The 21317-nt window shown below is 27.8% G+C and overlaps 3 protein-coding genes across 5 annotated transcripts; 1 reads left to right on the top strand and 2 right to left on the bottom strand.

Annotated features, from left to right (window-relative positions):
• Positions 1-2204: 2204 nt before the first annotated feature.
• LOC132932421 (uncharacterized) lies at positions 2205-5825 on the bottom strand. Of its 3 annotated transcripts, none has more exons than XM_060998795.1 (8): positions 5614-5825; positions 5326-5498; positions 4521-4616; positions 4186-4320; positions 4003-4103; positions 2760-2886; positions 2558-2690; positions 2205-2453 (listed from the first exon to the last, which is right to left on the bottom strand). In XM_060998795.1, the coding sequence occupies exons 2-8, from the start codon at positions 5449-5451 to the stop codon at positions 2365-2367; spliced, it is 807 nt and encodes a 268-aa protein (XP_060854778.1). In that variant the 5' UTR covers positions 5452-5498; positions 5614-5825; the 3' UTR covers positions 2205-2364. The 3 variants fall into 3 exon arrangements, with proteins under 3 accessions (XP_060854778.1, XP_060854776.1, XP_060854777.1); XM_060998793.1 differs by having other exon boundaries at positions 5326-5569; positions 5631-5825; XM_060998794.1 differs by having other exon boundaries at positions 5326-5569; positions 5714-5825.
• A 3519-nt stretch (positions 5826-9344) lies between these two features.
• LOC132922907 (mitochondrial proton/calcium exchanger protein-like) lies at positions 9345-14345 on the bottom strand. The gene is made up of 10 exons (XM_060986655.1): positions 13843-14345; positions 12132-12568; positions 11693-11836; positions 11494-11631; positions 11228-11431; positions 10676-11167; positions 10487-10615; positions 10202-10407; positions 9992-10139; positions 9345-9908 (listed from the first exon to the last, which is right to left on the bottom strand). Exons 1-10 carry the CDS (start codon positions 13886-13888, stop codon positions 9612-9614), a joined length of 2241 nt encoding a protein of 746 aa, XP_060842638.1. The 5' UTR covers positions 13889-14345; the 3' UTR covers positions 9345-9611.
• Positions 14346-15811: 1466 nt separating this feature from the next.
• LOC132922916 (spermine oxidase) lies at positions 15812-20822 on the top strand. Its single transcript, XM_060986666.1, has 6 exons — positions 15812-16185; positions 18206-18395; positions 18449-18618; positions 18956-19842; positions 19926-20043; positions 20104-20822. The coding sequence occupies exons 2-6, from the start codon at positions 18230-18232 to the stop codon at positions 20281-20283; spliced, it is 1521 nt and encodes a 506-aa protein (XP_060842649.1). The 5' UTR covers positions 15812-16185; positions 18206-18229; the 3' UTR covers positions 20284-20822.
• Positions 20823-21317: the final 495 nt, after the last annotated feature.

Here is a 21317-nt window from a genome sequence, read left to right as displayed (position 1 = left end):
AGCAGTCCATTCGTTGTATATCGTCTCCACTAACTGTATTCCCTCTCTCTTATACTGCTTGGCGCACGTATCGGACTAACTAAAAAATATCTACACACAGTTGTAAACACCTAGACATTGCGGTAGTCAATAACAATTATGATATATATATATTTGTCGGGTCTTAAGACGGACGTCGGACAATTAATATTATTATTCGCCACGCTCGCGCGCGTGTCTATACTGCAGTCTACATCCGACGGTGGCGACGCTCTCGCCTGTCAATATAATATATATAATATATTACGATCAAATTTGAAGTTATACCGTCGGAACTTGTATATCGCTTCTAAGATTATAGAATCTGACCGTGCAAAACAATTTTATAACCTAAAAACTTTGAATCCGTGTCCCATGCGAACAATTAATTTCGATTTGCAAATATATATATATATATATTATATACAATAATAACAATAATAATATACCTATAATAATACAATCTGTATTAATTTACTGATACCATTTTTTTCAAATAATTGACGATACGCAGGTACAATAATTTTAATTAAAATATAATTTAGAAGTTTCTATTAATAGGTACTTATAAAAAAAGTAAAACCGTTTTAACTATAAAATATTAATAATAAAAAATTAATAGCAGATATAAAAAGTTTTTACTAGTTTATTGGTACCTAGTTAATTCGATGAATTTCCTAACATTATGCAAAATCATCTATAATACGTTAATTGTTAACTTAAATACTTAATGTGTATTATAAATTTTGTGTAAATAGATTTAAATGTCTTAAATAAATAAAAAGTAAAAAATAAGTTTTTAGCCAATGCATAGGTTAGGTTAGGTATATATAGCATAAAAATATATTATATAGGATTTGTTTTTTGATTAATATACAAAACAAGTATGTTGAACAATTGAACTAACTAGAACAAATATAGGTATTATACTGTTACTGTAATAGCTAGTGTAATATAGCATCCAAACATTTCGGCCCATCAGTTGTCCTGTAATATAGTATTAGAATTATTAGTAGGTACTTCAACACTTTATATAATTAAATTATGAGTGCTGAGGTCTTGAGGTACAGGGCCTTTACAGACATACTTTACATTGCATCTATTAACACAGTTAAATATCTACTACGTTTTCAGAGTGAACCGAATCTCCATCGCTCGTTTAACACTAGGTCTACCATATCATTGACAAGACTATCGTTATAAAGAGCCACGCGAGAAAGTTCATTGAATTTGAATACCGATATGTTTCTGACGCTTCCTACTTACCATCTGCCCTATGATTTCTGGTTTTTAAGCGTTGACCTACAATTTAATAAAATTGCAATGTCTATATCAATATTGATTTATTTTTTTAAAAATAATTATCATGCAGATGAGTATCGATAGATAACCCACCTATATATATAGCATATATTATTATTTATTATTGTTCGTTAAGTTTCGAAAGAACTTATTCGATTACAATGCCCAAACATGAGTAAATAGGTACTGTAAATATTAATTAAATAGTCAGTGTATACAGTATACTCTCTATACAAATAACGGATAAACTATATTAAACACATTTGAATTAGATCAAAAAATTATAGTAGAAACTTTTAATCGTGACTAAATTCGTTTAGTTTGCGTTCTAACACTTTATAAACAGTATTATATTTATAAATGATCATATCAGTACCTATATACCATAAGTCTATAACTGCATCTAACCGCGCATTTAAATTAGGTAGGTACCGTAAGATAAGTATAACGTATGGAAGACGATTCGTGTACTATACGTGTATGAACTATACGTGAAATAATAATATATAACATATAATGAGTAGGTATTCTCACGCTAATTATTATTTCCCATCACGATTTGTGTAAGTTATAAGCTGTCCTATTTACCTATATTCCTATTTATAAGACAGAATTCTGAATTATAAATGACATTAATTTCATTTGTACCTATACTGAATTGAAAAATATAACACACGAGTATACTGTATAGATAATATATGATGAGATGTGCTTTGACTTGAGTATATATTATTATACGCATTGTCGTATTTATCATATAAATGTATAGTACTATTATACGTAGTTGTACTGTTTTTAGTAACTAAACACATTATACAGATTGTCTTTCGTTACCTATTCGTGTTTTAAATTCATTAAAAATACCGAAAAATAATAAAACAATGTATATGTAGGTATAGCTATTAGCTACTTTACAAATATAATAATAACATTAAAAACAGTATATATTATTTTTTATATATAATGCATAATAAGTAATTTATAAATAAAAATTTAAATATTTTAAGCTTTTAACCGGATATAGATGGAGTACCTATTTGACTTTTAATCTAAGTAATAAATAATAGCTATGCTGTTGGTAGAATTATTCAACGGCAGATACTGAAAATCCCAAATGAAATTGTCGAAAACCACTGCACAATAAATAAAACAATTCATCAATGATTATATATATATAATATATATATATGGATTATTATAAATTATATAGGAATAAATCGTTGTACTTAGTACTTACGGGTATGATAAGTTTCTAAACGTCCATCCAAATGATAACATATTTCTGTACAAGGATTTTTAGGCACCAAACGATAATTAAACGTCCCACTTATCTGAGATACCGCCACTCTGCTATCATAGTACATATTGATCTAAATAGAAATATATTTGATTTGAAGAGCATGTTGGATACAACTATCATTTCAATTGTTAAATCATACTTGTTTATAATGGAAAGTTTTATATTTGAAAGACATAATTGTCCACGTTTCGGAAGAAATGCTCAAAAATGAATCTGGTCTGTATAAAGCTCGCATTATTTTTCCTTGGATATCACCACAATTTCTCCTTGAAAACAGTATTGAAAAAATACTCGAGGTGTAAAATCATTCAGTACATATGAATGATGGATCCTTGATTATTTTATATAGATAATGTATACGTATGCTAAGTACATGGAGTTACGTCATTTGAACGCGGCTGGTTAAACTCAAGACAGTTGGAAAATTTCGATTTATTTTTTTGAAAGTATCTTATTTTTGGATGAATATTGCTGCGGCGATCCAAATTTGATGCACCTCGAAATTATTATGATCAAATGACGTACATTAACATTATAAACATAAACAAATCTACGGGGACCCACTTTATTATCACACAAACAAATCCGTGTTCACCTAGTGTACTTAATACGTATTGTAAACGTGCCAGAAATTGATTAAATGAAAACGTTTAATGTTAATTTCAACAGTTTCATTTTCTTACCTATTTGGATACTTGGAAACTCTGTCCGTATTAAGTCTTTCACATATTGTATACGTTGACATCTGTTGCGATGACATACGTTTAAATTGCTAAAATTTATATTAGTTTAATACGTCAAATCGATTTATTTATTAATTCATTTATTATAATTTAATGTACCTACACATTTTACGATTATTATGGGTATTTATTATTTATTCAATGTAGATAATACACATTACAATAATATTACTTCCTATTTTATGTGTTCAGACAATTATATTTCTAATAATATTATAAACAAAGTAATTTTATATTTTTATCCAACTTTTTCATATTATACGTTACTGTACTGTACTTGATATAAACTATTATTATCATAAAAAGTACCCATGGTTTTTTTTTTTTTTATTAATAACTAATAATATATATTAATTTTTACTGTTACCTGATTTTTTTTTACTGACAGGGTTTTTTTTTTATTAAATTTAAAATTTTTGACGAACTGTGTTCAGTAAATACCTAAAGTAAATTCAGGACCTAACCAACTCTATATAAAGCCAAATTGTCTTATTATTACATTAATCTGCCACTGCAGTTTTATCATAATATTCAAACATAACAAGATTTGTTAGTATGATATTTGATTAGTTAATATTCAAGTAGCGTGCATTACAGGTAGTTCAGGTATACTAAATCTAAATGACTAACTATACTCACCAATGCATAAACCATCCATACTTCATTTCGATTGCTCGGAGCGGATCGATTTTTAAGTTTGATTCATAATCGCAAGGTAAGAGAGCACCGATTAAAAAAGCCTTAATTAACAAAACATGATTGTTATAATATTAAAGAAATTTTCCCATCATGGACATCAAAAATGATAATACGAATACTCACAAGCGCTATATCTTCAACAGTAACGTTGGTTTTGACATTGCTTTGGAATGCAACCGGCCAATTGAGATCTGCGTATGATTCTAAAACGTCTTCGGGTTTGTAAACAACGTCCACTTGATCGATGCTTTCACATGACTAAATAAATGAACAAACATTAATATACACTTGATTAGCACTGCAACTGCACTAGCTATATACCTTTATGGCTATATATGTTTATAATAGATACGAGATACCTATGTTTAGGTGCTAAGGTGCAGATAGCAGGTGCCAAGATACTTAAAACGTTAGAGTGTGTATTAGACTATAATTTTATTATTATTATTTTGACTTACATAACAGTCCGATTCAGTAAGTTCGCGTTCTGGGATTTTTTTATGCACTAAACACGAATTGTGAAGTAAATTTTTGAAATTGTTCAGATCTATTAACTGTAAAGGTTTTAAAAAAAATATTATAAATACTGAGTATTTGTTTTAAATGTCTACAAACAGTACAAACAAAGTTAATATAATATAAAACATATAAGTATTTGTTAGGTAGGCTCTTACCAGTCTTACCTAGTACTTAATTAAATTATTTCACAAATCATGGGATATTTCATGCATATATTAAATGAATACACCAGCTATGCATTCCAAATATACCAATGGCGCATTTATTGTATCTACATAATATAATATATATCTAGGTTGTTACGCGTATAGTACTTACTACTTAAATATATTTTATAATAAGATCTACAGGAAAGAAATTTGTTTACAGATAGTTTGTTTTTGGTGATACTATATAGCTATATTTATAAAATAATTGGTTATTTAAAAAAATAAATGGATACAAAATCAACAGATAAATCTCAATTATATTATAAGAATGTGTTAAACTATTAAATTTATTAAAGCACCGATTAATTGTTTAAAAATTATCCGATTAGAACTCAGTAACAAAACGCGCTTATAATTAAGTTGGTAGTGTTGGTTCCTTTTTTCCAAACTATCCAGTATACTATTAATTATTTATAATGTTTCAGGAAGGAATCTTTTAAGAAATTCTATAAATTAACTATACGATTACTCTATAGTAAAAATACCTATGTCCGCAAGAAAAATATTATAAACTATTATTATTGACTTATATTACCTGCATTACAGTTAATTTCAAGATGGCGCGAACATATTGGTTGACGGTATAATTTTGCAGTGCCGCAGATATAACGAGTAAAGCCGCTACGATGCTTAAAATCCATATTGTTTTATACTTTTTCATGACTTTTCTATAAGTGCTATTGGAAGAACACTTATGACCGACACGTTCTGTTGAAGGCACACACATTTTGTTAATTTAACTACGGGTCTATGTAGTATACAGGTAGGTACCTAAGAATCTAAAATAATAATATATTAAATAAAAATTAAACTAGGTAAGTACCCTAATGAATTCTTCACTTCTAGATAGACGTTATAGAGATGTAGGTACAATGTATATAAGGTTAAGGTATTGATACGTAATAAATTAATTGATGAATTACAGTTTGGGTGTTGATAAATAAATAAACGATGACTGATATTATTATATGCTCCCCGTTGATAGTTTACAAAGTTGAACTCTTAGGATGTTAGTATGCTAGTGACGTTTTTTCTCTACGCATCGCGATGGAATACTCGTATTTGGTGTTATACGGTTTTTCAGTTATTACCCATTTTCCTGATTCACTGATCTGAATAATTAAATTATAAGCTTGTTTACACTCGATAACACCCTTAAAAGCTAACCTACTAGTTACCATCATCGATTGAACTTTGAAATACGTATTATATTATTGGTAGGAACTAGGAAGTACGATAACATGATGAAATATCGTGTGCGTATAATACAGGGTGATTCCTCTATAATTTTTACTTTTAATAATGAATTTATTCAAATTCTGTTCTTTGGATCTTTTGATGTTTACACTCAAAATATAAATTTTCAAATTCTTAAGATGTGTACTATATATGTCGTATGGAGTGTCTTAAAGCGATACAAGCTTATGTTTTTCAAAATATATAAGATCTTATTTTTTACTACATCATAAATTATTTTAGTGAATATTTTGATTTATCCAATTCGAGTAGTTTTTTAGTTATTATTAAAATGTTTAAATTAAAGATAAAAATCCTTTAAAAAACACATTATTATATGGATCTATTATTTTCGTTAATATAATATAAAGCACAAAGTTAAATAACTTTAAAACTTCTCATTTAAATTAAAATTTGATATGTTATAATATTCAGAAATATTATCCGCTAATAATAATTTACAGTGGAAAGGTTAGGAACGAGATTCTCGCTTGAAAAATATAAATATGTATTTCCAAAGGAAACTCTTTAAGTAGTACAAAAAACTCTTAAGAATTTGAAAATTTGGTCTTAAATTATATTTAAAAATTAAAAATCAAACGTTGAATAACTGTATCATTGAAGAAAAAAAAGGGGATATAAGAAATATACTAATACCCTGCAGTATAAGTATAATATACGCCTATTTTGTTTGTTCACAATTTTAGTTGATGCACATGCCTCAAAAATTAGTCTCTGTCATGCCATCGAAACATATTATACATATGATCTAAAGACTAAGATACCTACACGGCTACACCCATATTGAGGAGCCGGAGGACACAGCAGAGCATATGCTGTTTATTTGCTCGTTCTGGACAGTGGACGGATGCTAAGCGAGAGATGGAGCAAGCCATCGGTCGGAAGTTACAGGTTGAGGATCTCCCGAAAATCATTCTTAGACCAGTCGGGCCGGAGCATCCCAGTAAACAAATAAACATATATATTAAACGTATATAATATACGGATACGAATTACGAATATATTTATTTGATAATAAGTAGAAATCATGGATATTTTTGGGTCAAAAGATACGTAAATTCTAACGTTTATTCAACGTATAAATTACGGATATATTAGTAGATAATATAAATTTGGGATATGATATACGTATATTTTAAACGCGATTTTACCACGGAAAATATACGAATATGTATCAATGTATTTTAAACCTAATATATTTGTGTATTCTTACACGTAAATCGATTTAAGTTCGAGTAGTTCAACCAATTACTAATACAGTAATACCCCATTACCCCAATAATACACGTATTATTGACGTATATTAATTACGTATATATATACACCAACATTATCCTTATTTTAAATGTAGGTTATACGTGCTGTGTTAAATGGGGAGCTCCTCCCGGATGATATGTTAAGAAGACGGCGGATCGAGGCGTCGGCGGAAAGATTGAGGCTGGTGTTTGGCAGGATGGTGGAGACGATACTCGGGCAGATGGAGGTTGCAGAACGCGTCAGGCAGACAAGAGGAGGACAGGTAGCTTAAGTACGGTTAGTCTTGTGGGGGCCGTATGCCAGCTTTTCAGGGTGGTTAGACTGGTTAGAGGCATTCATCTATGTATATATATCTATGTTTTAAAGCTCGACGAATTAACGATACGGGACCGGGTGGCAGTATTGTACTCGTAGCAAACAGTTCCCACCCGTTCCTTGTTTATCGTAAAGAAAAAAAAGATACCTACACTCCATCATTGGATTGGCGGTAGTCGGTGATATTCATAGTGGAGCTTGATAAATTTAGTAGGGGGGAGGGGGAGCTCAAGCCCCAAATTACTTAATGAAAATAATTATTAATAATTATTAATTTCCTATTTAGTTAAAAATAATCTTGTTGTATTGTAAAACCAAAAAAATAAAAATCCGTTAGCGTTCAGCGTATTGCAGCTAATTATATTTCAATACAAATATGAAAATATAAACTAAAATGTATTAATGCATGGTATTGCAATATTACTACATTTATAAAAATACAGTAAAATAAAAAAACTGATGTAGAAGAAATATCTTTAACTGTTTTTATAATAATATTTTAAATTGTAGGTTGAAAAAAAATTAGTGTTGTTATGCCTTTTAATAGTATATTTGTGAAATAATGATATAAAACTAGGTACATAATTAGGGTATTCATTTGGGGGGGAGGGGCTAATTGGGAACTAGGAGGATTTATACCCCAAAGCCTCCCTAACTCCGCCTATGGTGACATTGTGTTTGCCGTCCACCTTGGCTCTGTGGCTACCATATTTTATATTCGGTGGTTGTATAATCATTGATTTAATAATGTTGTTCCTGCGCACACTACCAATTATGGCAGAAATAATCTGTTAGACCGCATGATGCGGCTGGCCAATGAGAGCACCGTTCATCAAAACTGATACATTTATTATTATATATTTTTATATTTGTTTTATTATCATTATTATACTTATTATTCTGTAATTATTATCTTATATAAATTTAATTATGTCATTGTATTAATTATTTTAAATTATGTATTATTGTATTATGTTAAACTGTTGAATAGGGCCCAGCCCGTTAACAAATAAATAAATAAATAAATAATGTAAAAATTTTAAGTATTGGTTTATTTCCAATAGATTTTTTTAAATTAAATCAAGAGGATGCGACACTTACATAAGTTGTCTGTCTTACAAACGTACAACGTGGACAATTTGCGTTTAGCAGAATAATATACATTGTATGACCTTAACAATGAAAAAAAAGTTTTTTTTTATTTATTAATTGATTAATTTTTACATTGATAGTTTAATAAAAATATAATTTTGTTTAACTGACTGATTAGTTGATTTTAATCCTCACAATTAAACCATTAAATTAAATTTTAATTTTTTATAAACATTTGACTATTTGATTACACAACCAAATATTATGTACCTATTTGTTTAGGTGTAATTTTTGGAAATTGTGATCACTAATTTTCTTTAATTATTGAATTTTTAATTTATAGGTGTAAATGTTAAACCAAATTAGGTGTTACTTGTATAATTTTGGTTTATTATTTTTTTTAATATTGGATGTTATGAGACACAAGTAGTATACTCTTTTCAATATATTTATTAATAAAAATTCAAGTGTAAATAAATAAATAAATAGTTTAAAACAGTCTTACATATATCATAGTAAAATATATTTAATTTTACTATTTTAGTGAAGAATTGTATAAGCTTTTGTAAAGAAGAATTTTAAATGAGGGTATTATTTTAAAGAAAAATGAGATACAAAAAAAAAAAAAAAAGATGAATTCCACAATATTATTATTTTTAAATAAATAACAGTAAAATATAGTACTTAACAAAAAGAAACGAACAACCAGAAGACAATTTTCTTTAATATTAAATAAATTGTTCTGAACTAAAAACTGTATGTACAAACTAAAATGTAAGGGAGAATTAACACATTAGTCACATAACTGTGGAAATGTATTGCAGTATCACATTTTTTTAAAAACTTGTATTCATACTTGAATGATTGTTTGAATTTATGAAAGCCTATTGTATTATTGACTTATAGTTTTTTAGTTTCATCTGATTTTGTTATATTTGTTGGTGGCAATGGTGGTATTTTTGTATCGGAGACAATTTTTGAATCAATGATTGTTGTTACAGATTTTTTTGGAATTGTTTCAGATGTTGTAGTTACTTTGGGGGTTGCTGCTTGAGCTACATCATCTTTTTCCAATTGTTGCACTTTGTTCATTTTTTCTATAGTTTCCATTTCTTCTTCTTTTATAACTAATTGTGTTATCATATCCATTTCCTTAGTAGATAATTTAACATTTTCTGTACCAATCAGCTCCAATACCTAAAATGTAAATATGATAAATATGTAATAAGTATAAGTTAGGTTAGGTTAGGAAGTAAAATAATTTATGTCATGATTCTTACCTTCAATACAGTATCTAATCTTATTGAACCATCATGATCATCATCAATTTTACTAAGAACTTCACTTATCTGTTGTAGTTTGAATTCATCAGGTATATTTTGTAATTTTCTTACTGCTCCGATAAGCTCATCAATATTGATTAATTCGCTAAAAGAAAGATTAGCATAATAAGTAAAATTTAAAAAAAATTGGAACAGCCAAATGTTTACCTTTCCTTAGTAGTTTTTTCATCAATTAATTCTTTAGTTTCAATATCTTTTTTGATTTCTTTTTCTTTTGTCTCCAATTTATCAACCACTTGATCCATATTCTTTATCATATTATTGACTTTCTTAAATAATCGCTTAGCTGCTTTGGATTCTCTAACTTGTTCTTTTTTCTCAGTTTTCATTACTTCTTGAAGATCATTTATATCCTAGAATAAATGACAACATTTAATGTAATAAATAAAATACACTATTTATAATATCTACAATTTAATATATTTTACTAACTTCTTGGTAATCTTTGAGTTCATCCTTCAATTCTTTGATTTCTTCTTTTTCTACAATAAGTGTTTTTTGTTCTGAACTCAAATTCTCGATAGCGTTTTCCAATGTTTTTAAATCCGTAGACGTTACTTCCTATAAATAAATAAAAGGGTTAAAAATAATCAAAGTATAAAGTAACATGTCTGGACTTACTTCTTTTTTAATTCCAGTTGTGTCGGTTAAAATAGGTGCTGTATCAACTAAATTTTCTTTAGCAAGAATAGGTTGCTCTTTAGGTTTCTTTTTGGCATCTTCTAGTTCTTTTTTCTTTTCTTCCATACATTCTTCTATTTCTTCTTTCACTTTACGTTCTTCCTCTTTAATTGCTTCCAATTTAGCCTTATTATCAATGACTCCATCACGTTCTCCTAGATCGGCTTCAGTTGATACTCCAACAGAATTAGGCAATGCAGAAATAGCCTTCTTTAATAAATCACTAGTTGGGATATTTTCTGTAAAGCTAAATGCTCTAGAGAGAAGAAGTAATGAAGGAGGAACTTTTTCATTTAGTGATAGGTCTAGCCATTGAGTAAGTTGTTGTTTAAGGCGTTTTTCAGTAAGACCATAAGCACGCATACCACGAGACTTACACGCTTGTTGTAGTTCGCTCAGTGTCAATAAATCAACACCTTCTTTTTGGATCATCTTGAAAATTAAAATTATTAAATTAATAAATAATTAAATTTAAAATTAGTTGGTATTTACCTTATCGTCAATAGATAATGAACGTAGTTTAAGTGTCAGTTGAAATCTTAAAAAGTTTGAAGTCCCAATTGGTCGTAGTTCAAGTACTCGACAAAGAGCAACCAACTGTGGTCGAGGAAGTGAGTCAAGGGTAATTTCGTCTTTGAATAGTTTAGAAAATTTAAGTATTTCATCAGCTGATATAACAGTACCTTCTTGTCTTACCTAAAATGTTATTTAACATCAAAATAAATAAAAGTTAAAAACATAAGAAGTTAGTAAATTACTTTAGCAAAAAAATCTGCAAATTCTTGTGCTGATTCACATGTATGTCCTTTGCCAGACACAGACATATTGTCCAAAGTCTCTTGGAGGAATTTTGCCATTTCAAGTTTCACTTTAAGAGACTTTTTGAGTTTAGCTTCCTAAAATAATTAAATATTAAATAAATGTTTAATATGGGATAAAAATATATATGAAGCTAACCTTATCATCCTTTGTTTGAAATGTAGTTGGTAACATACCAGGAAAGATCTTTATAAAAATAGGCAAAGTGAATTCAAGGAATGGAACAATAATAAACACAGAAAAAGGTAATAATCGAAATAGATCAGCCACAGTTTCAACAAACTGAAAAAATTAAGTAAAAAAAAAAAACAATAACTTTTTTGGAAATTAATATTTATAAAATCATCTGGTATTCTTGTTGTAAGTCGTCTATCATACACTTGTTATCTACCATGCATGATTCTAATTGTCAATTTAGGATTATAATAATGTGACATCTTTTATTGAATTATTGTGTATTTTTAAATATACTATAGTTCTTTATTTATATTTTAATTAAGTATAAAAATTATATGGTAGACAACAAGAGTGGTAGATCACGAATGACAAGAATACCAATCATCTTTAATAAACTTACTAAGTTATGTTCTCTTCTTGTCAAATCATGACCTCTTATTTTTTTAAGAGCTAACTTAAAGGAGATTTTTGCGTTGAGGCCTAAAAGTTTAAAACCATGATAATAGTGCATCACTTCATCTATAACTTTCTGTTTTATTGTTTTTGTAGGTTTGATTGCAGCAATTTCTTTTCCTTCAGCTTCTTTTTGAGCTTTTTCTTTGACTGCATTCACAGTTTCTTCAATTTTAGAAGATGGTTTTTCAGATAATAATGACGATGTGCAAGAAAAATTTCGAATATGGGGATTGGAAAATTCTAGCTTAGTTATCAAACGAGATATTGGAAGAAGATGATTTGAGGCAACATTTGAGTATAAGAAATTGTTTGAATATGTACATGGTTGTGGATTCAAGTAAACGGCACCAAAATGTTTGTTATTGTAAAATTTGTACAAATCTGAAAAAAAATAAAGAAATAATATTGTGATCAATACAAAATTAGGTACTTAATTGAATCTCAATTTGCATGTAGTTTAATTAAACATAGTTATTGGATATAGGTTAGATTACCTAGTATTCATTTATATAAAATAATGAATCATGCTAATTTAATTATGACCTATATTGACCTTGAACTAATAAAAATGGATTAAAATAACTAATTTGAAATTTGAATAGAGCCCTAAATTGATTAATATACCTAATAGGTTTGTTTTTTTATTTGATAGGTATTTACTTAAAATTAAAAATTACAATTTTATGATTTTGTTTAAAAAATGTATAAATTCAATACAAATAAACAAATAATTTTTAGTTTGACTTTAAACTTATTTTATTATAAGTACATTAGGTACAAATAAGTAATTATAAATAATTTAGGTACATAAATTATAGATATATAATTAAACATATATTATACATTATTAGTCAACAAATGCTATATACATATAATAAAAGTAATACATTGATACTTAAGATAACTTTTGTTTATGATAAAAACTTATACATATTTAGTTGAATACAAAATTATTTTCTTACCCACTTAAAAAATATTAAATTAAATAGCTATTATATATTTTAATAGGTATAAAATATAGTTGTATAATGTTCAATGTACAAAAATAGTTTGCGATAGAAAATTAATTTAAAATATAAAACTAAATATTTACCAATGCTTCATATTTAATATTATTAAATAGTGCATATAAATTTATAGATTAATTTAATAATCTAAATATTGGAGTTAGGTATTATACTAATAAGTCAATTGAATTTGTAGATACCAGTCATTTTTAAATTTTTTGGTTTATTTGTTACCTTATATACTTGATTAAAATACTTAAAAAATTTAACGTTTAAATAAATAAGTATAATCAAATTAATATATTAAAGATAAATAAAAATAATGCATAGAGAAAAAAAATAAAAATTGTTATTTTCTTTAACCAATAAGTTCTTGACCTAGACAATTTTTTGAAATACAGTTATTAGGTAGTACAATTTATTACATTAATTTTAATGAAACTTCAATAATCTCTTAGATTTAGATACCCAATTTTAAATATAAGGTAAATAAAATTAGGGGGAAATATCAGTTTGATAACTATGTCGACCTTGAATAGAATGGTGAGATATTTAAAAATTATAGTTACTAAATGGCATAATACTTCCTGAAGGGGTCATTAAAATATATATTTTTTAAATTTATTAAAATGTAATACGTTGACTTACTTCCACAGGGTCGTAAACCCGATTTCGTCGCTCTCGTTATATTCATTGTGGCAATGTTTTGTACAACAAAGCTTGAACTTTAAGCGAGTGATGAGCACCAATATGTCTAAGATGAAATGCGAAACGTTACATGTGTGTAAGCGAAATAAGCTTTGAATAGTTTGAGTTTATGACGGCGATGTTGCGATGATAATATGTATTATGAAAGCGACACTGTGTGATAAAACGATTTCTGGAGATTTGACACTGATGTTATGAACGAACTCTCCGAAGTTGCACACGTTTTGTTGTGAACGAGTTTCTCACAGCAAACGATAAATCAAATGTTCGTGTTTTAATATTTGCATTTTATTTCGTCACGAACGGTTCCACTTTCTCAGCTGTCAATTTCGTTGTAATTAAATATCTTAAATAGGTACACTAATTACATTTTCGGCAAACGATTGGAAAATGATATTTATTCACAACATTTTGTGGTGATATGTCAATCAGTCAGCTGTGCGCGATCGTCATGGTGGTAGAAGATGTAATCACTGAATAGCTCAAGGCCGCGGTGTCGGTTTTTCGGATAACGAAGTGTTTTTGTTTAGACAAGTGTCGCTGGTGCAGATACCGGTATCGAGCAATATTCATATCACATTATCAGTTTATCACAATAATAATAATTGTTGAGTGGTCGGTTGCATAATCGGTTTCTACGGTAGCTCGCTACAATTATTGCCAATATCTATTATTAATCACTACAAATCGAGTACGCCAAGTATCACACTAGTACACACTACAGTACTGTTAGTACTACACTACCGTCTACCACAGTACCACCCAAAGTTTTAGAATATACCAGCAATCACGGTCTAAGAACTTAGAAGATTCTTAGACCGTGCCAGCAATCAAGATATTAGATAAGTACAAAGTAAAAGAAAGAAAGACGTACAAAGTAGTAGTATGCCTGAAGTATTTTTATGATGATGGCGTGGGGGTGGTAAAGTGAGCTGCATTATAGCTACAAGGGGCCCCAGTTTTTTTTTTAACTATTTAACGGTAAATGCAGAAAAACGTATAAATTTAAATAATAACTTTATTTTTCAATTAAAAATTCAATTTTCATAAATTTATTTATTAAATTTGAAAAAATGACAGGTGTTTTTGTATTTTATGTAGTAAAATGTACCAACACAGAATACTAACGTAAATACGTGATGATGAGTATTGAGTAATATGCTTTTAAATAAATGAACGGTTGCAGTAGCATCTAGGTTCTAAAGGTTCTTGTATCGTGCGTGATCGTCATACACCAACCGTGTATGACGATAATGACGATCAGCGTCAAAACTATTATTATTTATCGATAATGTCAATCATTATTATTTTCAAACGGATTACAATAGCAAGTGAACACTTATAAAGTTAAAAGTAAGCATTAAGTACCTAGGCTTAACAGGACCAAGAACCTCAGAAAAAAATTCCTACACTTCAATTTTTTAAACGCTAATTACAAAATTATAATTAAAAAGTTATAGGTTTTAATAAAATAAAATATATCATTTATAAATACAATATTACAATGTCACCTCACAATACATATTCAGATATTCTAAACATAAAAATTTATCAATTTGAAGTTTTTATACGGAGTACGTTTTCATTTTTTCATATATTTTAACGTTCCCTTCATTAAATTAAGCGAGGAAAAATATTAGCTTTATAGTACCTTACTATATGTGTTGGGGGTGTGGGGGACGAAGTCCACAACGGGTTGCTTTACAATTTATCTGTTATAGAACGGTGTTTTCTGAACTAAAACCAGCGTCCGTCATCAATTTTTTTTCCAATTCGAACACTGCTTATCCATTATTGTTAAAATATTAAGAAACGCGATATTTTATTTCGGGGATTTTTATTCCGATTACCGCTTTAAATCCGTTCCTGAATAGCCTGAATAATGATGGTTTCATGTTTGCGATTTCTCGTGTCGAGATTGTTCAAAATTACTGAAATTAATGTTGAGTCTCGAGTATGATCGCATAGCCGTTAGGCGACATAAATTCCATTTTGTCATTTCACCCTATGGCCATTATCATATTGGTTGATGTTATCACTTAACTCTTATCAATTACAATTTTAATAGCTTTGTTTTTTTTTTCATTAACAACATTTAAAATAGTGTTAAATTTTTTTTAAACTTTAATCAAATGTTTTTCTTATGCATAGTCCACAACTAACTAGCTAGCTTGGCATTTATCCCTTTATCCCACACAACATGACTAAAAACCATATACCTAGTCAAGGTTGGCCAATACTTTTTATAGCATGATTGTCAAATCTCTGGATACCAAATAACTAGTAAGTGCTTCAAGATTTATATTTTATTAACATACAGTTTTGTGAATACCAACAAAAAAAAAAATTATGAATTTAGTTCTAACTATATTTGATGGGTCATGTATGAATGCATTAGTAGATATTATAATGTTTTATAATGTAATATGTTCTTTATTCCTAAATATTATTTAGTTTTATTCTATATTACAAGTCTGAGGTTACCTAAAGTTCTGTTTAAAATAGATTCTTCATTGTATATATTATATATATATATATTATACATATATAGATAAATATTTTGAATTTATTTATTAGAAATATTTACACTTTTCTTAACTTAGTTCAATAAGTAAATTTAATAATATTAGTTTGAAAAAGAAAATAATTGATATGTGGAAAGGGGGCATGATTGTCATGTCTAGAAAACTTATACTTTCTAGTCTTTTGTGTGGGACACTATTATTATTTTATGAAAATATTTTTTTTTTGTAAAATTTAATTTTATAAATTCAATTATAATATTATACACTTACTTTCATATTGACTAAATTAACCAATCATGATTTAAATATTGTATACTACTGATTTGCTTAAAATATGTACCTTAGTTATGTATTATATAATGTTTAATGTTTATAATATATTAATACCCTATACTATGATCAGTGCCGCAACATCACCAATTTGGACCCGTATGTAAATAAAATTAATGATCCTCTCCTCTTGAAAATTTTTATCATTTGGCGGGCCCATTATAGGTTGGGGCCAGGAACCCGTGTGTTTGACACACTCAACACACCCACCCGGTTATTGTGGTACTGACGTCTGACTATGATGGATAAAGTTGTCAAATGCAGGGAGAAAATAGATATGAAAAAAATCAAATATATTTAGATTTAGTTGTGTGTAACCTACTAAATTTGATATTTTTAATAATGTAGGTATTATAGTCTTATAGAATATAAATATTTTACAACTAGAATTATGAAATGTTACTATATGTTAGAATACTATTAAAAATCAAAATCTAATTTGTATATAAGCACTAATCATTTTGATGACAGTGAAAATCTTTAATAAAATGTTGTTGATATTGATAATATAATCATTCACAAAACTTTTTGCAAATAAAACAGTGTGCAAAAACTTAGCTGTTTGCTGGTCTAATGTTTTAATAAAGTATACGTTTTATAGTGATATATATATATATATATATATACAATTAATATTGTCTTCAATAACTTAGGTAATGCTTTAAACTATTAATGAATTTTTATGTAGCACATGCGTATTCATGAAATATTTGTTTTATTACTAGATGGCCTGCTAATGATCATTTTCAATTTTAAAAGTTATTGAGGTTTCTTGTGGAATTCATTGAGTAAAGATTGGTTAGACGTTTTTAACCTTATTAATATAAATTCTGATGAAGCTTAGCTACTTTAAAATGTTTTAAAAATAAAGTCTTTGAATAAATAATAATTATATTAATTAATTTGTTAAACGTTGTGAATTGTATTGCTAAAGGTGAAAAAAACTACTTAACGATGCCCCAATAGTACCTAAGAATTTTATATTTACAGTTTTAAAAGTAATTAAGACCACTGATCAGGTAATCCAACCACATCTTTGGAGATTTTTAATGGAACATGTGAATACAGTTATATTGAAAATTTATAATGGATAAATAATCTTGTAGTTTTTAAAATAATTTTAATAATTTTGATTTATTTTCCTTGGTTGTTATTTTCATTAATTATATCATATAATAGCATAAAGAAATGTTGTGTTTCTATAGTTTATTTGTGCTTGAATGATTGATGATATCAAAGATTTCAGTTAATCAATATGATTTATGTTTAAATAGTAATTAACAACTACAAACTAAGATATTTATAAATAACATGTGTCAACTAAAATGGAAAGTTGCATCCTGACAAAAAATTTTTGTGTGTAAAAATATCATACAAATCAATATTTTATGTATTATTATTTAATTTTTTTAATTTTATCAATTTTAATTGTATATTTTTTTTTTTAGATTTTTTTATTAAGACTGATTATTATGGGTGAACCATTACCCGATGTCTCAAAGCACAAAGTTATTATTATTGGCGCTGGAATAGCTGGTCTAGCAGCAGCCACACATTTGTCACAGCATGATATGAATGATTTTATTGTTTTGGAAGCACAAAATCGTATTGGTGGTCGAATATGTTCTACTTCAATAAGTATGAACATTTATTACTGTTACTTAACATTTGTATATATGAGTGATTTACAGATGGTCAACAAATTGAACTTGGGGCTCATTGGATTCATGGCGTATTAGGTAATCCTATGTATGAATTAGCTTTGGCTAATGGTCTAGTGGATATTACTCATCGTCCGAAATTACCCAGTATTATTGCAACTGCAATGGATGGAACTAAAGTTCCTATTGAATTATTACAAGTAAGTTAAAATATTTTTTTAATAATTTAATTATAATGGCAGATTTAGGTTTGGGTCAGTTCTCTTTAACAAAGAATATTGGTAGGAAAACTATAGTGTAAATATTAGACAGGAAAAAAAAGTTATACAAAAATAAAATTTAACTATGATTTTCTTTTTTCATAAGGTTTATACCTGATACAATTAATTACTATGAGTATTCAGTAAGTAAGACTCGTAGAGATTTAAAAATCAATTTGATTGTTAAAAAATTTGAGAGATAACTAAAAAATTAATTTGTCACCGTTATAATTTCTTTATAATTTTTTTTTTTTTTTTAATAATATTTTATTATTAGGAAACATATGAAGCATACATGTGTTTTTTGCGGCGATGTGAAGATTACTTTACGGGCGCATTTGATCCACCACCCGGGATTCACAGTGTTGGAGAACATGTGCAGCTCGAAATTGCAATTTATTTGGAAAAAGTACAAAATAATAATGTTCGTAAATTACAGCGGTTAATTTTTAACTGTCTACTGAAGCGAGAAACTTGTATTACTGGATGTAACAATATGGTTGATATTGATTTGGTTGAGTTAGGTAGTTACAAAGAACTGCAGGGTGGTAATATTGCACTGCCCAGTGGTTACAGCAGTATTCTAGATCCAATACATAACAAGTTACCACCCGATTGCATAAAGATGAATTCTCGAGTGACAAAAATCAAATGGCCATCAGGCATTGACAATGGTACAGATTCTGAAGATTCTGATAAGACTGTAATTGAAGTGGGCGGAGAGGATGTCACCAATGAAACTGTGTATGTTCATTGTGATGATAAGATTTATGAAGCTGACAGTATTATTTGCACATTGCCATTAGGTATACTCAAATCCAATGACATTTTCTGTCCAAAACTACCTAAGTACAAAGAAAAATCTATTGGTAGACTATTGTATGGTGTTGTAGATAAAATTTTTTTGTATTACGATCGGCCATTTTTGAGTCAAGATATAGATGAGATACTTTTATTATGGGAAAATGATGAAATCGGGGATTGGAGTGAAAAGATATATAGTTTTTCAAAAGTAAATGATACACTGTTGCTTGGTTGGTTATCTGGTAATGAAGCTGAAATTATGGAGAAATTGGATGATAAAAAAATTGGAGACAAGTGTACAGAAGTATTGAGACGGTTTTTGAATGACCCTTGTATACCATATCCATCTAAATGTATTTGGTAAGTAATTACATTGTTTTTATAACTTTACAGTAGAACACTGAATATTTGTTTAGTTATGTTATAAATATTTTTTATTGTAGCACTCGATGGAAAACTAATGAATTCAGTCTCGGTTCATATACAGCTATTGGAGTTGGTTCTAGTCAGTTAGATATTGAACACATTGCAAGGCCAATGCATGTTAATAATAATAAGATTGTGAGTAACATAAAATCAGTAATGTATTTGTAATTATCTATACACATGTTTTGTTTACAGCCTATTATAACGTTTGCTGGAGAACATACCCATCCAAATTTTTACTCCACTGTTCACGGGGCATATTTGTCTGGGCGTGCAGCTGCTGAAATGTTGATTGTATGTAAACGTGAAGAAGAACCACTTAATACTACAGTCACTGACCTAAGTACATGGGTACAAGGCTTACCACTAGCATAGTAAAACTTTTGTTATTTAATTTATTTATTTATTTTTTGCAACTATATTTGATTATTTTACCAAATTGTGATATTAGATATTAGTTGTTAGTTCAAGTTAGAAAAATGTCGCTTTTTTGACTGAACTTTTAATTCTGGTCAACAGGTAATTTTCTAAAAATATTGTTTCTTGCTAAAGCGCATATTTATTTTCATAAATCTAAAACTCTGAAATTTATATGTTTGTAAAGACTAATTAGTTTTTATATTTCTGTGGACAAATATTCTTTAAATTTTAAAATATTAAACCATGTCATACATTTTATTTTAAAAATGTAACTGTTTTAGTCTATTTTTCAGTTTCTTTTCTTTTTTTGTAGCTTTTTAAATTGTTTAATTTTTCACTGCTAAATTTGTTTTTCCTTTAAAACTCATTTCCACTGAATTATTTTTATTATTTTTTTATTTATATCATAAATGCCTAACATTTACTTGTATAGTTGCATAGAATCATATTATGTTGAAGTTAAAAAATAAAAACAATATATATTGAATTAGATATTTAAGTTTTAAAAATGTACTTAAAATTGATTACTTAACAGCTATTAAGTATTAAAATAGAAACATGATCCAAAAAAATGTTAACAAAAATAATTATTGATGATGATTTTATCATTAGGTCATAACTCATAGGAAATATCAGTGGTTGGCAATTGGCAAACCGTGAAGAAGAATATGGAAATAAAGTAACCATAAATATTTTATAATTTTTATTTTAGAATAACTTGGTAAACAAGAATATAAAATATAAAATTTCTAGACCCTTTTCAAAACTAGTAGCCAACCCATGTTATAGATTAGAATATATTATATATAACTTTTTTGGAAAACAATATAAATTATAGTAATTTAAAATGTGTCTCATGATTACAGAAATTAAACTAGAATCTTTTTTACCTTTTGATTTGTTTGTTAGTCTTAATTTTTATTTGTTTAGTTAAAAGAAAATCTATTATGCTACTTTCATTGTATGATAAAATACATCTATAATCAATA

Source organism: Rhopalosiphum padi, chromosome 1 (genome assembly GCF_020882245.1).
Source record: "Rhopalosiphum padi isolate XX-2018 chromosome 1, ASM2088224v1, whole genome shotgun sequence".
NCBI classification, from domain to species: Eukaryota; Metazoa; Arthropoda; class Insecta; order Hemiptera; family Aphididae; genus Rhopalosiphum; species Rhopalosiphum padi.
Note: the sequence above shows the minus strand (reverse complement) of the source record. Positions and strands in the feature narration are given on the sequence as shown.

Coding starts and splice junctions, on each gene's coding strand:
- LOC132932421 (XM_060998793.1), bottom strand. CDS start 5,517: ATGTGTGTGCCTTCAACAGAACGTGTCGGTCATAAGTGTTCTTCCAAT. Junction 4,321..4,520: donor TTACTGAATCGGACTGTTAT/GTAAGTCAAAAT, acceptor TCATTTATTTAG/TCATGTGAAAGCATCGATCA. Junction 4,104..4,185: donor CTGTTGAAGATATAGCGCTT/GTGAGTATTCGT, acceptor TTGTTAATTAAG/GCTTTTTTAATCGGTGCTCT.
- LOC132922907 (XM_060986655.1), bottom strand. CDS start 13,888: ATGAATATAACGAGAGCGACGAAATCGGGTTTACGACCCTGTGGAA. Junction 12,569..13,842: donor GGGTTTACGACCCTGTGGAA/GTAAGTCAACGT, acceptor ATTTTTTTTCAG/ATTTGTACAAATTTTACAAT. Junction 10,616..10,675: donor CAACTGGAATTAAAAAAGAA/GTAAGTCCAGAC, acceptor ATTTATTTATAG/GAAGTAACGTCTACGGATTT.
- LOC132922916 (XM_060986666.1), top strand. CDS start 18,230: ATGGGTGAACCATTACCCGATGTCTCAAAGCACAAAGTTATTATTATT. Junction 18,619..18,955: donor TTCCTATTGAATTATTACAA/GTAAGTTAAAAT, acceptor TTTTATTATTAG/GAAACATATGAAGCATACAT. Junction 19,843..19,925: donor TATCCATCTAAATGTATTTG/GTAAGTAATTAC, acceptor TTTTTATTGTAG/CACTCGATGGAAAACTAATG.